We start from the raw sequence: 20,341 nt of genomic DNA, 5'->3' as shown, positions 1-20,341 counted from the left end.
ATCATTCGGAATAAACTTATAATAGAACTTAGAGGAACTGATTTAAAATTAGTTTTTTTATTTTTTTATTTAAGATTTTTATTTATTCATATTTTTAATCAATTAAATACTAAGTTTAATGGACAGACAGACAGACAGATATACATATATATATATATATATATATATATATATATATATATATATATATATATATATATATATATATATATATTAAATACAGATCTATAAAGAAGTATGGGCTCAAACTTGTACTTAAGTAAAAAGTAGCCTTTGCTACTAGCTGTTTTAGTGTTATCCTGGTAACTGGACCTTACATTATATTAATATATTAATACAAAAGAATATTACACTTTGTTACCTAATGAATTTATCCAGACTGAACAACCACCATATAGAACACAAGCAGAGAAAAGATGATGATCAGCCGATCATGTTTACATTGCTGCCTCCCTCTGTTTCATCCCCATACTTCTTGTTAACTTCTGCCCTGCTTGTTGTTAGCTTTGTTAGCTAGCCGAGACCCGTATTTTCCGAACTATAAGCCGCTACTTTTTTCCCACGCTTCGAACCCCGCGGCTTAAACAATAAGGCGGCTTATTTATTGATTTTTCCTGGGTTTTTCCCGGTTTCACAAGCTTTAAGCCAAAAAACTGAGCACCAAAACATTAGACCAATGAAATTGCGAACGGGTTCAGGTGAACCAATAAAACTCTTTATATTAAATCAGATGCGCTCCCACTGAATCGGGCCGCACCACATCATTAATATGGATGAGGTCCCTTTGACGTTTGACCTGCCGCTCACTAGGACTGTCTCGGACTCCTGTGTTCTGAGCTGCACGGCATCGGGAGAAAAGCTTCACCGATGGTGATTTTTAAACGCACGACGATGCCAAAAGATAAACTCTCGAGAGAAATAGTTGTGAAAGAAAGGAGGAAGACAGTGAACAATGACTTTCTTGGTAGGCTACTGTTTAGATACAAGTCGTTGTAACGCATTGAGTCTGGGTCATGGGAGAGCTCACTAACTCCAGTTGTAACAGAAATCATATAAGCACAGACAGGTTTCCAAAACGCGTGCTTTTAAATTTTTCTTGGCAACAGCAGTAATACCGGGAAAATGCGGCGGCGGGCTATTCCCAAAATGCCGGTCTGCTCTTAACAGAGCCACAACATATTTCACCCGTTACACCGTGTAATGTCTTTTATTAAAGCCTGTGTAAAGTTCATTAGTTTCAGTGTAGACAGCTTATAGACAAGTGCGGCTTATTTATGTTTAAAATAAAAATCTTTGTAAAGTTCAGTGGGTGCGGCTTATATTTGGGTGAGCTTTATAGTCCGGAAATTACGGTAGGTTAAAAAAAAGCGGCACAATGAGCGTCACAATTAAGCTTCTTTGAACGATTACAGTCAGGATGCGTGTCAATGGCGATAATGTTGCAGATAGTTGTGCTGCCTTCAGCTGTTTATCTAATGTTTAATAGGTTTGCATAATTTGTGGTTTTGCTATAGTTCATCGTGTTTATAGTTCATTTTCACTTTTCACGCCTGTGTGTGCATTTGTGTGTATACCGCAAGTGTAAAAGCTGTGTGTGCCAAGTGTACACACATTTGAGGTGTGCTATCATGTCATTAATGGCCACTTATTTTACTCACACATCTTCACTAAACATACACACTGGAGTGGGTTGGTTATGTAATAGCCTCTCATATTCTCTCTCTACTCCTAAGAGCCTTGAATATTGTTCCCTTAGTGTGTAATAAATATTTAGTGCACATATGTAGTGTGTGTGTGAGAGAGAGTGCAAGAGAGAGATGACTTGGTCAATGGTAGTTAGTGTGTGGCATAAACAGGAGAGTGGGAGTGCTTGCACTGTAATACTGCCATAGGCTTATTATATGGATCTAGAAAGCAGATGAAGGGATGGAGTTAGGGAGGGACAGAGGGAGGGAACAAGGGAGGGATGGCTGTGTCTCTCGCATCTCTTTGCAGCCCTGCAGCCAAGGCTGTTGTGCCCACTTTTCCTCTCGGCTGTGTCGGTGCGGGGGGCTACATGCAGCCCACTGGGCAGGTAACAGCAGGATAGTATAACAGGTCACGGTGAACAACAAATGGCCCAGCTGCCTGCCTCTAATTGTGTGTTCCCTTGTCCATGTGTGTCTATGTACTCTATGTTTAAGTTTGTGTGTCTGTCTGTGTGTCTTTGTGTATTACCGAGGCTCTCACCTGTACCTGTCATATATCCTCTTCTCGTCTTCTGTGTTTGTGCTATAACTGTTTGTCTGCCTCTTCGCCCAACATCCTCCGAAAACAACCCTCTACACACACAGCACACACTCATCCTTTCCTATCACACACACTCGCTCACGTACACTCCACTCTACCCATTGGTTGCTATGCCAACAGCCTACTTTTGAGCTGGGAGTGATGGGATGAACAGAAGTGTTCTGGGGAATTTGAGATCATTCTGCCCCCTACTGCTGGCTCTTCATGCCCCTAGCTGCTCAGCTGTTTCAAAGATTTATTCATGAATACATTCATCTGGAATCATTTCCAAACACATAATCATTCCTAGGGGTTTGATCATAACCAGCTTTGAATGAAAGTTATATTACCTCTCATGACATTTTTTTATAGTAATTTATTTTTCTTAAATCCCTCCTTTCTCTTTGTTCTCTTTTTTTTATTTATTACTTTTTTATTATAATACATTATCGCTTATTTGTTATATTTTTTCCTCAGAAATATTGTGCTTTTCCTTTGCTTTTCAGCCTATAGTTATAGTCACAAGTGCGTTTTAAATTTGTGCACTTTACACACATCAGCACTTATATACAGGGACTATATTTAGCCTGTGTTTTACTCTCTTATAACATCATTTCTTCATTGGAACAAAACACGATTCAGCCCATGAGGCACTGGAGTCTGAAACCCCTCTCCTAGACAATAGCAACCTTTACTGGGAACAAGACCTCGGGCACAATGAATTATTTCAGCCCTCGCAGTGAAGATGTGCTCCGTCACCTCCCAGTCAATATGACGGAATAGGTGTGAGGAAGTGAAATAACAAGAAGGGAGGGATCTCGGTTTCTCACGTTTGTTCCCTTCTGTTTTGTTTCAACCTTTAGTTTTGAGTGTAGCTCACAAGAAGTACTCGCGCTGCGCTTTTTTTTTTTTAAATCCCTTTTTTCCCCATTTACACCTGTTACCACTTACCTTTCTCTCATCGGATTTCACTCAGCTCTGTGTCAGTGGAAAAAAATCTAATAGACTAACCAATTAACAAATCACCTAACTGCTTAGCAGCTGATTATCCAATCCGCCATACTGTGCAGATTTCAATTATAAAATTTAACCAATTACTCCTGAATTAACATAAAATGCCAAATATTACCTGGCATCTGCTAGATGAGCATTTTATCGTCTCCCTTTCCCCAGGCTGTTCTGCCAGTCTTTGTGTGTTTATTGTCTGGTCCGTTTGTCTGTCTAATTTGTGTGTATGTATTTTTCAGTGTTATCGAAATGTTTCTGTCTCGGCCTGTCTTTTTTTTGCTGTATAGCTATGTCTGTGTGTCTTCATCGATTTAATAAGCGAATTCATGAACCAAAGCGAATCCTGCTCTATTTTCTATCCAACTTTAAAAAAGTTCAAAACGAGTTGACAGACAGACACCGTACGAGTTTCTACTGCCGAAACTCACCCTGATTAAGCTGCTTGAGTCCCAGCACCCCAGTGTGCTGAGTCTGGACTTAGGCTCTGCCCTAATCTCTTTAGACTGTTGGGGTTCTAGTGACTCGGATGAATTCTAATCACCTGATCTGAACAATTAAATTTACACTATATTTTTTCCATTTCTCGCTTCCTCTCTCCCCACCATTCTAAAGACAAACATCATCCCCTGAGTGCGACATCCCAACCTTTGCCTGTGCGTCAGTCCGTTCGTCCGCCCAACTCTGTGTTTGTCTCTATTCAGTGGCTTTGAGGTTTTCTATTTGTTTTTACCGTACTGATTTGTTTCTTCCAGACTTCACTCTTTCTCTATAGCTTTCTTATTGTTTTCTTCTGTGTTTGCATTTCGATTTTACTCTTGCTCTATCAATCTTGTTTCAGCTCTTTCTAATCTAAGAAAAAAAAAAAAGAAAAGAAAAAAAAGAAAAAATTTTTTGTTTTCTTTGTCGAACTAATCTCCAATCTTGTTTCTCTCTCCTTCTGCTCTTATCTGTTTTCCAGCACACACTCTGTTTTGCTTAATGTTCTGTGTTTCGTTTACTTTTCTTTTTGATTATTTGTTGTTTCTATCTTTACTTCGTTCTTTTTTCTCTTTATCTGACTGACCGGATTAAGCATTTCTTGTGTTTTCCAGGCTTCTTGCTCTCCTTCCTTCTCTCGCTCTTGCTCGTTTCTCTCTTACAGCTCCACTTTTATAATAACTCAGCCCTGATGTAGTCCTCTCTCTCTCTCTCTCTCTCTCTCTCTCTCTCTCTCTCTTCTCTCTCTCTCTCTCTCTCTCTCTCTCTCTCTCTCTCTCTCTCTCTCTCTCTCACCCTCCTGGTTTCATTTGACTCTGTAGTCTGAAATCATTGTAACAATATGCTGCATCTCTTTTCTGACAAAGAACTTTCTCTCTCTCTTTTTTTTCATGTCTATCTCTTTCCTGCAGTTGCTGTCTGAAATGTCCACCCATTGTTTTGTTGCTATTGCTTTTTTTTCCTTCCTGTGATCACTCCTTCTGTCACTCGTTCACCCTGCATCTCTACCCGTCGCTCTCTTTCACTGTTACCAAACACACCCCATTACTATCGTCTCTCACTGTCTCTTGTCTGTCCATTTGTTTTAAATGTGCTCTCTCTAACAGTCTCATGGTCTCTCTGTCTGTCTGTCTCTCTTTCTCATTTTCATTTCATTAGAGTATTTTTTTTGCAGGGTTTGGCTCTGCTCAATAGTTTCAGTAAGACTGCTCTGTAAGTGATTGTTCTACTTTGGTTTATCCCTTGCCTGTAAGAAAGTGTCCACTCGGATTTTATCCGAATTATTCTAGCAGTTTCACACCTGCTGTAAGAGAATAATGCATTCTTACTGTTTGACAGGTTTCATCTCTTTGTAGTTTGCTGTCCGTACATCAGTGTGACATCTGTCGGCCTTCTGTGTCCCCTTGATTTACTCATGGTCCAAATTAACCCATTTGACTGTTAAGTCTTTAATCTGTTTGTATATCTGATGATGTGTCTTTTTTCATGATTGGATTCTGTTAAATGCCTGTTTGTGGTAAAAAAAAAAAGAATATGTTTTCTTGTTAATTACAATGCATTATAATTTTGATCATGCTTTCTTCTTTTATGGTTGTCTGTGAGTGTAAGGATGTACAGTAACGAAGGTGCTTGCTGCAATTTGGTTCATTTTTATTTGCAGTATTTTGGATTTAAATTTCACTCATTATTTGTATTTCTGCATTGTTGTATTTCTGTTTGTTTTTTTGCCGAACGTAATCTTGTTGAGATGTCCATTACATGCGTGCTGTCTGAATTGTGTGTAGCTCGAAGAGAAAATATTGCCTATTATATCTTCTTTTAAAGGATTTCGGTCATAAATCGCCATTTCTATATTGTGTTTGTTTGGTGAATGAACGTTTGGAGCAACAAAAAAAAAAGGTGGGATTCTTGGTTGAGGAAAGATATCTCCTTCTATGGAAAGTGACTTTGTCTCTTTGTCTTTTTCCATCTCCTTTTCTTTATTTCTACCTGTCTCTTTGCAGTAGGAATATGGGTAATAAGCCAGCAAACAGTCCTAAGGGTCAGCCACCAGATGCTGATGGACACTCGTCCGTCTCTGACCTTGCTAACTCGCTCACTGGAGACATGGTGATGGTAAGACATTTACATGATAGGGTGAAGGTTGTTCACATGAACCCATGACTTTTTATTGGTGATCTTGTCTTTCTTATATGTTATTCTTATATGACCAATGTGATGCATTGATTTAAAAACGTGTGCATCGGATACAAGTTGGCATTTGTATCACGATGCATAATTTTTTAACATATTTGCATTGGTAAAAAACTATTTATTTATAGATAATTATTAGAAGATATGCCATATTTTTTGTATATAGAAAGTGACCAATAATTTGCGACTAATATTTTATATGTAGATTGATAGGCTTCATATATGGAGATGCACATCCCTTGTGTGTATGTGTGTGTGTGTGTGTGGTTGACCAATACCAAAGTCACAGATATTACCATTGCTGCTTTACAATTGAGAACAGCTTCTAAGTTCATGTACACCTTAATTGCACAGTGTTTGTCTCAAAGCAATCTATCCTAACTGACGTAATTACTGTTTACTGTGCATCTCTGATTACATAAATGACTGTGTGCATTTGTGTGTGTTGTGTGGGTTGGTTTTTTTTTTTCTCGCTTCAGTTGTCTCCCGGCTCTGATGAGGATCATGAAGGTCCAATCAGTGAGAAGCTGGGAAGAATTCAGTTCAGTGTTGGCTACAGCTTCCAGGACTCCACCCTCACAGTCAAAATCCTAAAAGGTCAAGACCTGCCTGCTAAAGATTTCTCTGGCACTTCTGACCCATTTGTGAAAATCTACCTTCTGCCTGACAAAAAGCACAAACTGGAGACCAAAGTTAAGAGGAAGAACCTTAATCCTCACTGGAATGAGACCTTCCTGTTTGAAGGTTTGTCAGATTTGGTTCAGTCATTTCCGTGTGTTTCTGCACTGGGAAAGACCATTAAAAAATGACTTGTTTATGGATTATACGGTTTTTGTTGGGTCTCTGAACACTACCTAATATGGAATACATTTTTTTTTTGAGAAAACTATACCAGTATAAGTGGTGTACCAGTAAGTAAAAAATAACACATTATTTTAGAATAGCTCATTCTAGAGTGTCCTTCTCAACATATTCCAGTTTGCCAATGATAACATTGTTTATACAGAGTCGGTCAAAAGTTTGGAAAAAACCTAGTCTTTAATGGTTTTTAAACACATACATGTTCCAATCGTTTCAAAGCAACAAATTAGGTAAAAGGCAGAAACATACCAAAATTGGAAAGTGAATAACATTCTGGAAGAAAGTTCTGTGGACAGATGAGTTCACAGGCTGGCTTCAACAGTAGAACTTATGTAAGACAGAGAACAGGAGAGAAGATGTGGGAAGATTGCCTCACCCCCACTCTCAAACATGGGGGTGGAAGCCTAATGGTTTGGGGTTGTTTTGGGGAAGGGAAGGTTGTAGACTTATTCTGTGTGAAAGAAATACTGAATCAGCATGGCTGCCATTCCATACTTCAATGCTAGTTGGAACCGACTTCAACGTACAACAAGACCGTGATCCAAAGCATATTTCCAAGCTCTGTAAAAGATATTTAGAGAGCAACCAGTAGGTTGGATTGTTATCCATATGTTTGGAGAAACAAACTGTCCGGATGCCAAGAGTGTGTAAAGCTGTTATTCATACTAAGGAAGGATTTTTCGATGAAATTCAAGTTTAACTTCTATACATTTTTATATTTATTTTGTCAAAGTAAATTTTTATGAGGTTTCACTTCGTTGCAAATAAACAAAAGAAACGCCCAAACTTTTGACAGGCACTGCCTTTTTTAAAATGAATTGCACATCATTAATTTTAGAAGTTTATGGTTAATTTAATGTTGCAGGGACTCCACCATCTAAGAAACAACTTAGTTCTCCTCCAGGAACCTGAGCTGCGTCAAAAATGCTTTGGGAACGCTTCCGCGTATTCCACGCTCTGAATCAAATGTAAAATCAGTCCAATAGAAAGGCGGGGTGACATCATGACCAGGAAGCATAAAAGCACATGGACTGAAACCAGTGCTAGCTTCTGTTGTTCAGGACGTGCTTTGTGTGTGTTTGTCCGGTAAGGTAAGGAAAATGTTTTTTTCTTTACAGCGACCAATAAGACGAAGCATTACTTTCGTCCCTGCATTCCTCCTTGCCCCTGCTATATCTCACAGTGGATATGCACAAGCTATGTGTTGCTTGTCTGAGAGCAATGACAATGCAAATGCTCCGCTCCCAGAGAGCACTCTTTGAGGAGGGTGTTTCCGCTTCTCGTGGTTTTGGCCCAGCTTGCCAAGGCAAAGTGGCGTTCAAGGACCTGGGGTTTACAGGTGTACCTCGAAGAGCGGTTGGAGACAGGCTCATCCCTTTTGCCTCTCTCACCTGCTAGGTTTAGCACCTGATCGCATGGTTCGGAAGCATGTCTTTTGGCAGTTTCATCCCTTCGCGAGAAGAGTGCTCAGCTTCTCCTTTCTTCCTCTGATGGGGGGGGGGGGGGGGGGTCTGTGTTATGGGGCGATGCCTCGGAGTGAAGAGACGCTTGCTAGCTATCTCTCCCCGGGTGCTGCATTATCTCTTAAAGCCCCAGAGCTGCCAACCTAGGCGCTGGTGGGCAAGGCTTATGCTTCAGAGGGTCTGCACACCATGGCTGTGCTGATCTGCTGAGGGAGCTATATGTGGGAGATGTCTCAGGTGGTCAGCAAGTCCGTGAGCACCGCTGTGCTACTGACCTAGCCCTTTCCGGCTACCAAAAAGACTGCTAAGGCCATTGGCTGGTCCATGGCCACCCTCGTCTTGACTGAAAGATATATTTAACTCACCCTGTCGGATCTTTCCGATAGGGATAGGGCTGTTCTCCTGGATGCTCCGCTAGTGCAGACTGGCCTGTTCGGCAACACTGTTAATGCAGTCATCAGCAGGTTTCAGGAGGCCAAAAAGCAGTCAGCGTCGTTCCAGCGATTCCTTCCATGGGGCTGCTCGGTGGGCGCAGCAAGAGGGATCCAGTCCGAAGCTCAAGGCCAAAGCCCCAGGAAATGATGAGTCTGAGGACAGTCATTTTCAATTGAACCGCTTCGGGCAAAGGGTCCTGACATAGGTCCACTTGGGGACCCTGCTGGGAAGGGGCATCGTGCACCTCACTATACAGTGCCCTCCCTGCCCCAGCACATTCAGGGAGCCTGTACGTTAAACCTGCCACTCTCTGTGCTTCTTGGCACAGCCAGCTCCAGCAAACACCCTCCTCGCTCTACACCTGGCCCCGTAGCGGATGTAGGGGTTTTCAGGAAGCCCCTAGAGCTGCACCAGGGGTGGGGGGTTGTTTCCAATACTGGATCTGCATCAGCTGAACTGCTCACTGTGAGACTCAGGTTCAAGCTGCTGACCGTAAAGCAGGTTGTGTCCCAAATCAGGTCAGAGGAATGGTTTTTGACCATAGATCTGAAGGATGCCCTAGGTGCCTTAGATGTGTGGAGAGATCCCAGGTTCCTGACTCCTGAGTTCCTGGGCATTGCATAATGCTTACGACAGATGCGTCCCTCACAGGGTGGAAAATGGTCATGAGTGGCCACCCGCTTATTGTCACTGGGAAGGCCCCATCAGACGTGGCACATCAATTGCCTAGAGATGCTAGCCATGAGCTTTTTCAAGCTCTGAGGCTTTTCCTCTAAGACCTTGTAGGTCACCATGTGTTGCACAGAGTCTGCCTCCTCCTGGTGGCGGTGGCCAGTCAGGCCATGGTTTGCGAACTTGGTAGCCCTTCTTGAACACCCTCCCTGGCAGATCCCTCTCAGGAGGCATCTTCTATCTCAGGCAGGGGGTATAATAATACACCCCCACCCAGAGCTGTGGCACCTCAGGGTAGAGACAATTCTTCGATCCAGAGCTCACGAGGACGTTGTATGCCGTGAGGTGGCGCCTGTTCACTGCATGGTGTGAACAACACCACTTAGATCCAGTCAACTGCCCAGTTGGTTCAGTGCTGGAATTCCTTCAAGAACAGTTTGTCAAAAGGTTGGCTCGTTCCACCCTGAAGGTTTACGTGTCTGCCATTGCAGCCTGTCATTTCCATGCAGGCAGTGTGGCATAGAGACCCAGTGTCTTGTTTCCTTGACCCCCCCTTTTCAGAAGCAACACTTTCCATTGGACTGATAATACACGTGGTTTTGAGCGTGGACAACGTGGAACAAGATTGTGTTTTTGACGCAGAGTTTTGACGCTTGTTTCCTCTGGGAAACATGATTTTATACATAACCTGGAGACGTTCCTGTTCACACAAGTTATAGCTGCGATAAACAATCATCCTTTCATTCTTTCTCTCTTTTGACCTCCTCTCTCACTTATTTAACTTGGGAACTGAAAAGCATCTGCTCTTAAGACTGAGCTTTGTAAAAATCCATTTTAAATATTCACAAATGTATATATACTTTGCTAAACAGCATGTTTTTACTACATTTCAACTTACAAAGCACATAATCAGCTGCAACACTAGAATGCACAACTTCCAGAGTGGTTTCTTTCTAAACTTTTGCTTGTTTGCTAAGCAAGAACTGAAGTGAGGAGCAAAGACATTAGCAGAGCTCTAGAAAATCTAAACTCTAGAATATCTCCTCTGCTGCATCGTCAGGGCAGAACCAGAAACAGACAGTCTCGGAGGCTCAGTTCTAAGGAAAAAGGAAGAAGGTCTTCACTCCATTGAAACACAGATCAGAGGCCTTGGCAGGGGGCAAGGGATAAATGCAAGAGCTGTTAGCAACAATGCAAAAGCATAATGAAAGGCAGAGCTTGGGGAGTTTAGTGAAGCTATCCTGCATACAAAGATAGACCTTGATGTAGTTTCAGTTCCTGTGTCTCTTAAATTTGAGGCCCAATTTAAGCACTCACTGGTTGCCGCTGGAGGGTCTGATGAACTGAGTGAAATGAAGGAGTGTTGAAGGCTCAGCAGTTGAAGCAACAAAATGTACTGCAAGCTGGATTTATGGCTGCATTTGCAAAATTAAAGTTAGATTATCTAGCCAGCACAACTGTTTAAATGTTGTTCAGTGTTGAACATTTGCAGTACTTTATTGGCAAGTTTTATTGGCAGATTATTATTTACAGTCTTAATTATCTCTTAATTTTGGCTTTTCTGAACAGTCCCACCTGCAGCTATGAGGTTTCGTGACAGACATTTGATTGAACTAGGCAGACAATCCTTATTCTGCGCGACTTGATCTTATTTTTTCCTTCATCTCATTTATTCAGATGCACCTTATGGGTTGTTAAAGCATTGGCCCTACAATATGCTGCTCCTGGAAAGCCATATTTATTATATATGACTTGAAATGTAGCAGGAAAACTGCTCTATTTGTAAAACTGGGATTGTTGGACCGTATCATAATAAATTGCAATGATTTTTAGTTGGAACATTGGTGACTGAAGTTCAAACATGTCATCCTATGCTGCACTTGAGTGATTTTCATGCTCTGTTAATTTGGCTGTGTGTTAGAGTCTGGTGAGATACACATATTACTTAGTAGGCAATGAAAAAAGCACACAGAAAAAGGCACTAAGAAAAAGGAAACAGGCCTCCATCTGACTAACTTTAATCCTTAAATATAGAATATTTTGAGACTAAACATAAAAATAACTATAAGGCATCTTCCAGTCTGGTCTGTAAAGGGGATATGGATATGGATTTGTGTATTCATTCTTTAAATGGCCAGGCACTGTATATAGTACCAGGAGATAGATAACCAGCTTCACCCTCTGTTACACCAGACTTGCCAAAGAAACTATAAATATTAGTAGAAGAAATACATTTTTAACTTCTTCGCTCGATGATAATAAATCTTTTGTAATTACTTTGTACAGTATGCTTCCCTCTGCCTTTAGAACATGTTCTGTTTTTCATATCCTACTTTTGCTTTCTTTTATTTGTAAGTTTATTCTATCTGTTCTAACTCAAGATATCACACACAACCTATTCTGGAGATTGAGGTCATGGAAAAAGTTGCTTCCACCGAACAGTTTTGCCTCGCATTGCTATGGGTTATGTAAATGCACAAATATTTTATTTTTAATATCCTGGTATTTATTTTTTGCCTAAAATACCATGGGGATGCCAACTTTTGCACTTAACTTTTCTTTTTGCCAAGTTCCCAAACAAAAGCTTTGCTGGTCTTCTTGACAATTTCAAAGTATATATTTTGTCATCAAAGTGGCACTGGCTTTATTTGGCTAAATTGTGACTTTGGATATCAGAGTAACACATTTAGTTCTATGTGTGTGTCCAGGGTTCCCATATGAGAAGGTGCGAGAGCGTACGCTTTACATGCAGGTGCTGGATTATGACCGCTTCAGCAGGAATGACCCTATTGGAGAGGTGTCTATCCCACTTAACAAGGTGGAGCTGGGCCAACACCAGACTTTCTGGAAGGACCTGAAGCCATGCAGTGACGGCAGTGTGAGTGACTTGACATGGAATCTAATATTGATAAATATATAGAGCTCTTTATTAAGTGAAGAGCTCTATAGCAGACTACTTATGATCTTCCAATCAAACTATATCACCACATCATCAATGTGCTGTCTTTTTTTACTGTCATGTCATTGGGGCATTGTCATGATGGAAGAGGTTTGGGTCTCTTAGTTTACGTGAAGGAAAAATGCTATCACATTCAGAGACACCCTGTACAATTGGGTGTCTCCTACTTTGTGGAACACATATGGCTGGAAAAGCCAGTTGTCCCAATACATTTGTTCAGATATGTAGTGTATGGACTAAAAATGGGAATTAGGAATTGAGTAAAAGTGCTGACAAGAACAGCTGTAGATAAATTTTTAGACAGGATTCTTGTTTGTGAACTTAAACATTGAAGGTGTAGTTAGATTATGTAGCACCTTGTTCCTGCACTGTATATAGTTGTAATGAAAATAAAAGCCTGCGAGATTTGACTTAAATGGAGATTATTAATAAGGTGGATATATGTGTGTGTTTGACTTTTAGGGGAGTCGAGGAGATCTGCTTGTGTCTCTGTGTTATAATCCTACGGCTAATACCATCACTGTCAACATTATAAAAGCACGCAACCTTAAAGCCATGGACATCGGAGGCACATCAGGTAAACCAATACCCAGTATTAAAGTAACAAACATGCACAGATTTTTTTCCTTTTCTTCTTTTGTTTTCGATCCACGTCTGGTCCTCATTATTATGCCTGATTGTCTTGCTTCTTTTCATCTCAATTCAATCCTGCAGCCCTTAGTGTTACTTTAAAACTCATCTGCAGTCTCATGCACACTTTATAGATCACACAGCATGAAACACTGACAGCAAACCAGTCTGCTTTCCTCTTTTGTCCTCTACACTGACACTCAGCTACAGCATTCTTTTTTTAGAAAACTTTACCTGTTCATTAGGAAAGTGGAAATCTAATAATAACAAAAAACAAAACCATATTTGTAGCAGAAGCTCCACATGTGCGCCGGATGTGTGCTTTATATTCCTATGAAGATTCAGAGCACTTTTTTATTCACTGATCATGCAGATCCCTATGTGAAGGTGTGGCTGATGCACAAAGACAAGCGCGTGGAGAAGAAAAAGACGGTTACCATTAAGCGCTGCCTGAATCCTATCTTTAATGAGTCCTTCCCCTTCGACATCCCTGCACACGTGCTCCGAGAAACCACCATCATCATCACCGTCATGGATAAGGACCGGCTGAGCCGTAACGATGTCATCGGCAAGGTACTTTTAAAACTCACAGCGATTGTACTTAAATTAGTGTTTATCTTGTTAAATGAATTAATAAATGTACTTTGATATTGGTTCACTGGGACACAGATTAAGAATGCCATCAGTCTGAATCTCTGTTGAGAGAGAATATAGTTTGAAATGCAAGTTTCTTAATATAAAAGGATATTAACTTGTAATATTTAAATTGTATTATAGTAGAAGTGCAATCTGAAGTACTGATGAAGAAAGTAGGTCTTTAGACAGCTTTAGAGGATGGCTAGAGACTCGGGCTACATCTACACTAAGCCTGATAAATTTGAAAACGATGTTTTCGTCCAGAAACACTTTCACTTTGAATCATTTCCCAAAAGTTGGCTGAAGCAATTACGTCCCTTTATTTCGCATGAACAAAACAAAAGACGCTTCGACTTGTCATTTCCGCCTGCTGTTTGTTTACCTTCCGACTTTTTAGAACTTTGCGGCTACATCGAGAAAAGGCCATCACAAAACAAATGCGTTTTTAAATGAAATTGTATTAGTGGACATGGCCTAAATTTCATTTCACCACTTAGTTGCCAGAATAGAGAGGAGTCTTGAAGCATGTGCTGTGACCTTGGACCCGTGAGCATGTCCCCTTGAAGCTTCTACTCTGAGAGATGGTGGGACCAGTCGAGCAGTGCTAGAGGATAGAGAAAATGTGATAGTTTTGTAATTTAAATAGCCAGAGCCATTGTAAATTAATTCAAAGTTAGACCGAATGGCTAATTTTCATCTGTTGCCCCTTGAAGATTTTAAAAAGGCCACCTAAAAATCAAAACACAATAAGTTATCACGCATAAACATAAAATAACACGACTAATAATAAGAATGGCAGTGTAAAAAAATTTTTACACATGATTTGCTTTTATCATAACCATTAAAAATCTTAAAAATCAAGCTAACATCAACCAAATGTTTCATATTGTCAGAACTTAATAAATTATGTTTTTGAACTATGTTGCAGTAATGATAACTATTAGACCTCTGTTATATACCAAATATTTTAAGCATCTGTTTGTAAAGAGATTGATTTTAAAACTGTTGTGCTTGCTTGTGTCCAACTAGTAAAACAATATGTAAAATGAGCAAAAAAGGGTGGTACAGTGCTGTGAGGTAGAGGGGCTCTGTTTTGTTTTTGGCATTTTAAACACACATTAATATTTTGAAGCATGCAGATAAGGAAAGTACTATATGGAGTTCTTAGTCTGTGGTCCAGTATCAGGATGTATTTAGTGATAAAGCTTTTAAAGTACTTCTGTAAGAGTATGTAGTACTATAAAAATATATTTGCATTCATGCTGCATGCCTTAGATATTTATTAATGAAAATATCAGTAATAATTTAAGACAATTTAGTCCGGGATGGAAAGAAATTACTCAGAAAAATCTTTTTTTATTGGTTTGCTTTTGCCACAACATCTGGCAACCTTGGTCATAAAACATATGAACAGATAAATCAATTTCTACATGCTTAATGAAGAAATTCAATACACTTTTAGATTTTCAAATTTTCTAAATGGCCAGGGCCAGTTAGTAGGTGGGCTCAGGTTGAGTGATTAACTGCCGCCTCAGTAATTTAATGTTCAATGTCAAACAAGTGGCCATATTGTCTTCGCACTGCACTCTCTCGCTTTTCACATTAAGCATATTGCTAAATATTTCCCAGAATTATGGAGAGCTTCATATATTGATACTTATGCCAGTAGGTTGCATACAATTTTGCCATTTAGTTTAATTTCAAAGTAAATTGGTTAATGAATATTATTATTTTTATATATTATTATACAGTATTTTTTACTACCACTTTATCTTAATTTAATATATTTTTTTATTTTATATTAAAAAAAAAATTTCTACACACATTCATACAGAGAATGACATTTTTTGAGCGAATACTTTTGTACTGTCCAACACGAAATATAAATATATAAAAATATAATAAATACAAATGTAAAGTTTAAAATGTCGTCATGACTGCTCCTACTATCCTTTCTTTGTTTTTGTTTATGAAATCTTATATTTAATGCACAATTTTCTAAGCAGCCATTTAGGTTTACATTTCACTGCAAGTGGTGTTCTGTATATAACTACGTTTGTGACAAAAAACCTTCACTCTTGATATCTAATACAGGCTACTCCCACCTGCTGCTGTGGAGAGCTACTGACTTTTGCATTTAGTGCTCTGTAACAGTTATTTCTCTGTTAAAATGTTTGAGTAAAATTGTAACAGAATACACAATGCAAATTTCGGTGTGTTCCATCCTTTGAATGTAAAATTGGCAGAGAAATCCACAAGCGAACTCTCAAAATTGTGTGCGTGTGTGTTTTTTTTTCCTGGGTCAGATCTATCTGTCATGGAAGAGCGGTCCAGCAGAAGTGAAGCATTGGAAAGACATGCTGAGCAGGCCACGCACCAACGTGGCACAGTGGCATGCCCTCAAAGCCTGATAACCTGGTCCCACCTGTCCTGACCCTATAATCTCTAACCTTTGACCCTTGAGCCCATACCCCATCTTTATGCACAAGACTGACTTGATGCCTGGCTGCAAAACACGGGTACTTTTAGCCATCCACTCTCAAACCTTATAACTATTAGCCTCTGCCCTTGTGTGGCCCCCGGTCTTTTTTTCCCTTTTCCTTATCTACCTTTATGCTTTTTCTCTTAATTTCATTAGTTTCATCACACACACGTATCTTTTCTTGCAGCCCTGTTTGTTCTCTGCTGTAATTTTGGTAACATGTTTGGTTAAGGTCTGCATATAAAGCGATCATAATCATTAAATTAGATAAAGTAGCTCCCCCTTTTCATAACCGTAGGCCAATATTAATTCTTGACATTCTTCATTAATAAAAAAAAAACAGAACAAAATTAAAGGAAGCCATTTGAAAACTCTGCTATATGCAAACTTTAATGTGATGTGTTACCAGTATTCCCTCTCAGTACACTTTAAGTTTATTTATAGTATAAAATATAAAAAATTTTATTAACAAATTTCCCTAAAGGTCAATTACATCTGTCCGCTTCCCACTCTATTTTGGCCTCTTTATCCTTTCCGTTCTCTCTCCTGTTCTTTTTTGGCCAGTCTTTACTCTCTCATTAAATCCAGGTGAGCGCCATTGGAGACTCTTGAGAGCTCATTTATTAGCTGTCTTCAGCGGCGGACTGACCATCGGGGAGTAAAACTTTTCCCAGTGGGCTGCTTCATGTTCCGTTGTGTGGGCCAGCCCTTCATTTATTTATTTATTTATTTTTATTATTTATTTATTTTTTACCTCAGAACATTCTCTAAGCTACTTAAAGGGAATGTTTGCTAACAGAATATGACTAGCTAGCAAAATTAGTCAGGGTGCGATGGTCCTGTAAAACTGCAGTAAACAACCATGCTTATTATAAGAAAGCTGGGCTCTATTTGTAACTCTTTCACCTTCATGAAATGTCAGTAAAGCCAATATTTTATTGTAGAAATGAATGCAATATACAAAAGAATAAACTGAATAGATTTGTTACAGAAGGTGGTACTTAAGAAAAACAAAGGAGGAGCAAGCCATTGCTTTGTCCAACAAAGAAGAAAGTGTGCAGGAGTGTTATGTTTTTGAATTGTTATATTATATTCGAAAATTCATTTTTAATTGCCATTTTTATGCAACCTTTTGTGTTTTCATAGCTAATTTTGTCTATTATGTGGCATTACACTTTGAATCTAATATAGCTTGGTTGATGCTCAGTCAGTAATATTATTTTTAGACAAATGTTGGCACTTCATAAACAAATTCCCTGCCGATTTTCGTTCCTGACCACCGCTGGCCATCTTTTGTGCTTTTTCAGTGTTACACACAGAAGAAAATTCAAGCTAATTGAATCCACAAGGGGTAAATGGCAGATAGTCAGATAAACATAATAGCATTTCTTTATATATTTTATCATCACTATTCACCATTCCTTTTACCATGCCCTTTATTTGCATATTACATTGTTTTTCTTTCTCCTGCACCTTTCCTCTTTTTACTTACCTTTCAATGTGACCTGCTTTGTCTTTCTCCATGGCTTTTTTTGTTTCATGATCTCCTTATCACCAAAACAATGGTAGTGAAAAATTTCCCCCTTTTCTGCGACACTTTTTCGTCGGGGGCGCCGTAGGTGACGTGTTGTAGCTAAAAAAAAAAAAATATTAACCTTGGTGAACTGAAGTAAGGACCACTAACTTTCGAGGTCAACTCTTCCAGGTGTTCTGGAACATTTATAAAGAAATATACAGTCATTTAGAAGGAAAGAAAAAAGATAGTAATCTTTGCCATAAAAATAGACAATTGAATTAAAACAAAATGTTCTTCCAAACTTGCTGTGAGAAGTAAGAAGTGGGCTGTGAGCCCTGTCAGGGCGTCTGTAATGCAGTCTGCTCTGTTCCTCTGGTTTTTCTTTTATATATTTTTTTTCTTTACATGCCGACGGGGATACGTCTCTGCAGGAAACTTTGAGATAAAAAATGTTTTGCCCTAGTACTGCCTTTACCTGACTCGATGTGTGTGTATGGGTGGGTGTGTGTGTATGGGTGGGTGGGTGGGGGTGTGCGGGTGTGCGGGTGTGTGTGTGTGTGTGTGTGTGTGTGTGTGTGTGTGTGTGTGTGTGTGTGATATCATTGATGTGAAATAGCAGCCGATATGCAAGGTTATCCTATTTTCTCTTTCTGTCTTTTTGAGAAATGGAGTTAACCTGCACTATATGGCAGTGTAATAATGACAATAAATATAATAATAAATGTTTAACAGTAATGCTTTATTTCTGTATTTTAAGGGGGAGGTAACTCAAGATGGTTGTAGCAATACATGGAGGCTAAGCCAGACAGTACAGCACTGACAAATGAGTGACCATTCTTTCCCTTTGTCCCTCTGTCTATCTCTCTCTCTCTCTTTTTCTCTCTTCCTCTCACTCATACACTCAAAGTCTCTCTAGTCTGCTGTAAGACAGTCCTGATTTCTATCCATTGAGCCATTGCTTACATAAAGGCCTTCAAATCATGGATTTCACTGTTGATGCTTGTTTTGTATGTTTTAAATATGCCACATCTTATTTAGGCTGAGAGGGTGTGTTAGTTAGATCTAAATCACAGCACACCATTATTAAATTAAATTATTATTTATTTGCTTTCAAAATATTCGCCTTTATGACAAATAGCCTGGTCACAAGAAGACTTAATCAAAGTCTCAGCAGCTCAAAAACTTACATAACTTGGACCTAATGTGTTCTGTGATCAGAAATTTGTGCTCTTTAGTTTCAATAACTAGGACATTATTATTATTATTATTATTATTATTATTATTATTATTATTATTATTATTATTATTTTACCAGCATATTAAACCTAAAGGTATACCTGGATGCAAAAGTTTTGAGAACATTTGTGTAGAGTACATAGAGTATGCAATGCATGCAAGTTCCATTCGCCTTAGAAATAGACTTAAATTGAATTTAATTATTTTTGATTATTTTTTTCTAAGCACTTTTCACAATGGACATTGTCTTAAAGCAGCTTTAAAGAATGTAATTATAGAACAACATTTTTTGGAAAAAAAAACTACTATGTGCATTTATCCCAGATGAGCACGCATGAGGCGACTGTAGCAAGAATAAACTCCCTCAGATGGAATGAGGAAGAAATCATGAGTGGAACCAGACACAAAAGTGGAACCCACCATCATTTGGGTGACACCAAGAGTGTGATTATAAATCATAAAAACAGTACAAACACTGGAGAGTGTGAAATATCATGAGCACCGGATTGTGTGATTATGAGTAATGTTCTTTCTACAGTCTTATACAGTCGGTTGGAGTTGTGAAACCAGGTGCTCCTATGCAATAAATTAGCTCAAGTTTATTTTAGATTTGACACCAACTCCTCCATGCCAGAGCCTTTAAATGTTCAATGACGGAGAAACAAAAAATGTAGAATGTTATATTTTGAGTATTGATTAAGAGGTTGTTTATCCTCAAAGTCCAATGTCTGAAATGTTCATGAAGTGGGATCCAGATGGTACATCTCTAGATGGTTCTAATACTAAAATCCAAAGCTGGCTTTTTCTCACTAACTGCTGTACATTCAGTATCTGTCTTCTTGGTTTCAGGCTGTAAATTCTCTGTAACCGGAGAACAAAAATAGCAGTTACTGACACCACTTCCTAAATTTAGTTATACAAATTAAAAGTTACTAAGGTGTTGGATAGACAAGTTGGTGCATGACGGTAAACGGTTGTGCCTTTTTGTTCTGAAGAATTAAAATACGTTTTTTTTCAATGGGCACAATAAAACCAAAACGTTGCCTTCAGAGCAGCTTTATAGAAACCTGTATGTAGAATCACATCTTTGTTGGGACACATGCTAGCATCAGGCTTTAAACTAAATGATAAAAGATCCATGTCTGCTAAAAACAGTCGTAACTTAATCTATTTTGAATCATTTCTTTGGTTTTCCACATATTACAGGATATTCTGATTGGGAATAGTAGCTGAATGTACAGACGTGATCATTAAAACAGCAATATCGAATAAGCTGCTAGTAATAAATAAGAAAAGAGTGAAGAAATTATATTCAATTCAGTTTGGAGTGATAAGCAATAACAAAACTGTAAATAGTTTTAATAAATCACAAAGTTTAAGTATGATTGTGAAAAATACATTTAAAACAAACTCAGAACAGAGTATACACTGTTACAATGGCAGTACAATTAAGGCTCTCAGTCTATATCCTCACCATTTTTAAAGCTAGATTGATGTTGCTTTTG

At 38.9% G+C, this 20,341-nt stretch overlaps 1 protein-coding gene across 2 annotated transcripts in view; it reads left to right on the top strand.

Annotated features, from left to right (window-relative positions):
- The window catches only part of syt7a (synaptotagmin VIIa), a 146,459-nt gene that overhangs the window by 123,192 nt on the left and 2,926 nt on the right, over positions 1 to 20,341 (top strand). The window contains exons 8-14 of one of the 2 annotated variants that reach the window (XM_083546319.1): positions 5,757 to 5,868; positions 6,426 to 6,690; positions 12,086 to 12,255; positions 12,799 to 12,913; positions 13,340 to 13,539; positions 15,909 to 16,121; positions 16,649 to 20,340. In XM_083546319.1, the coding sequence (XP_083402445.1) occupies positions 5,757 to 5,868; positions 6,426 to 6,690; positions 12,086 to 12,255; positions 12,799 to 12,913; positions 13,340 to 13,539; positions 15,909 to 16,013 (967 nt within the window). In that variant the 3' untranslated portion in view covers positions 16,014 to 16,121; positions 16,649 to 20,340. The remainder of the gene's footprint in view (positions 1 to 5,756; positions 5,869 to 6,425; positions 6,691 to 12,085; positions 12,256 to 12,798; positions 12,914 to 13,339; positions 13,540 to 15,908; positions 16,122 to 16,648; position 20,341) is intronic. The other variant, XM_083546320.1, reaches the window with a different exon arrangement.

Source organism: Silurus aristotelis, assembly GCF_946808225.1.
Source record: "Silurus aristotelis genome assembly, chromosome: 7".
NCBI classification, from domain to species: Eukaryota; Metazoa; Chordata; class Actinopteri; order Siluriformes; family Siluridae; genus Silurus; species Silurus aristotelis.
This window is presented reverse-complemented; position numbering and strand designations above follow the sequence as displayed.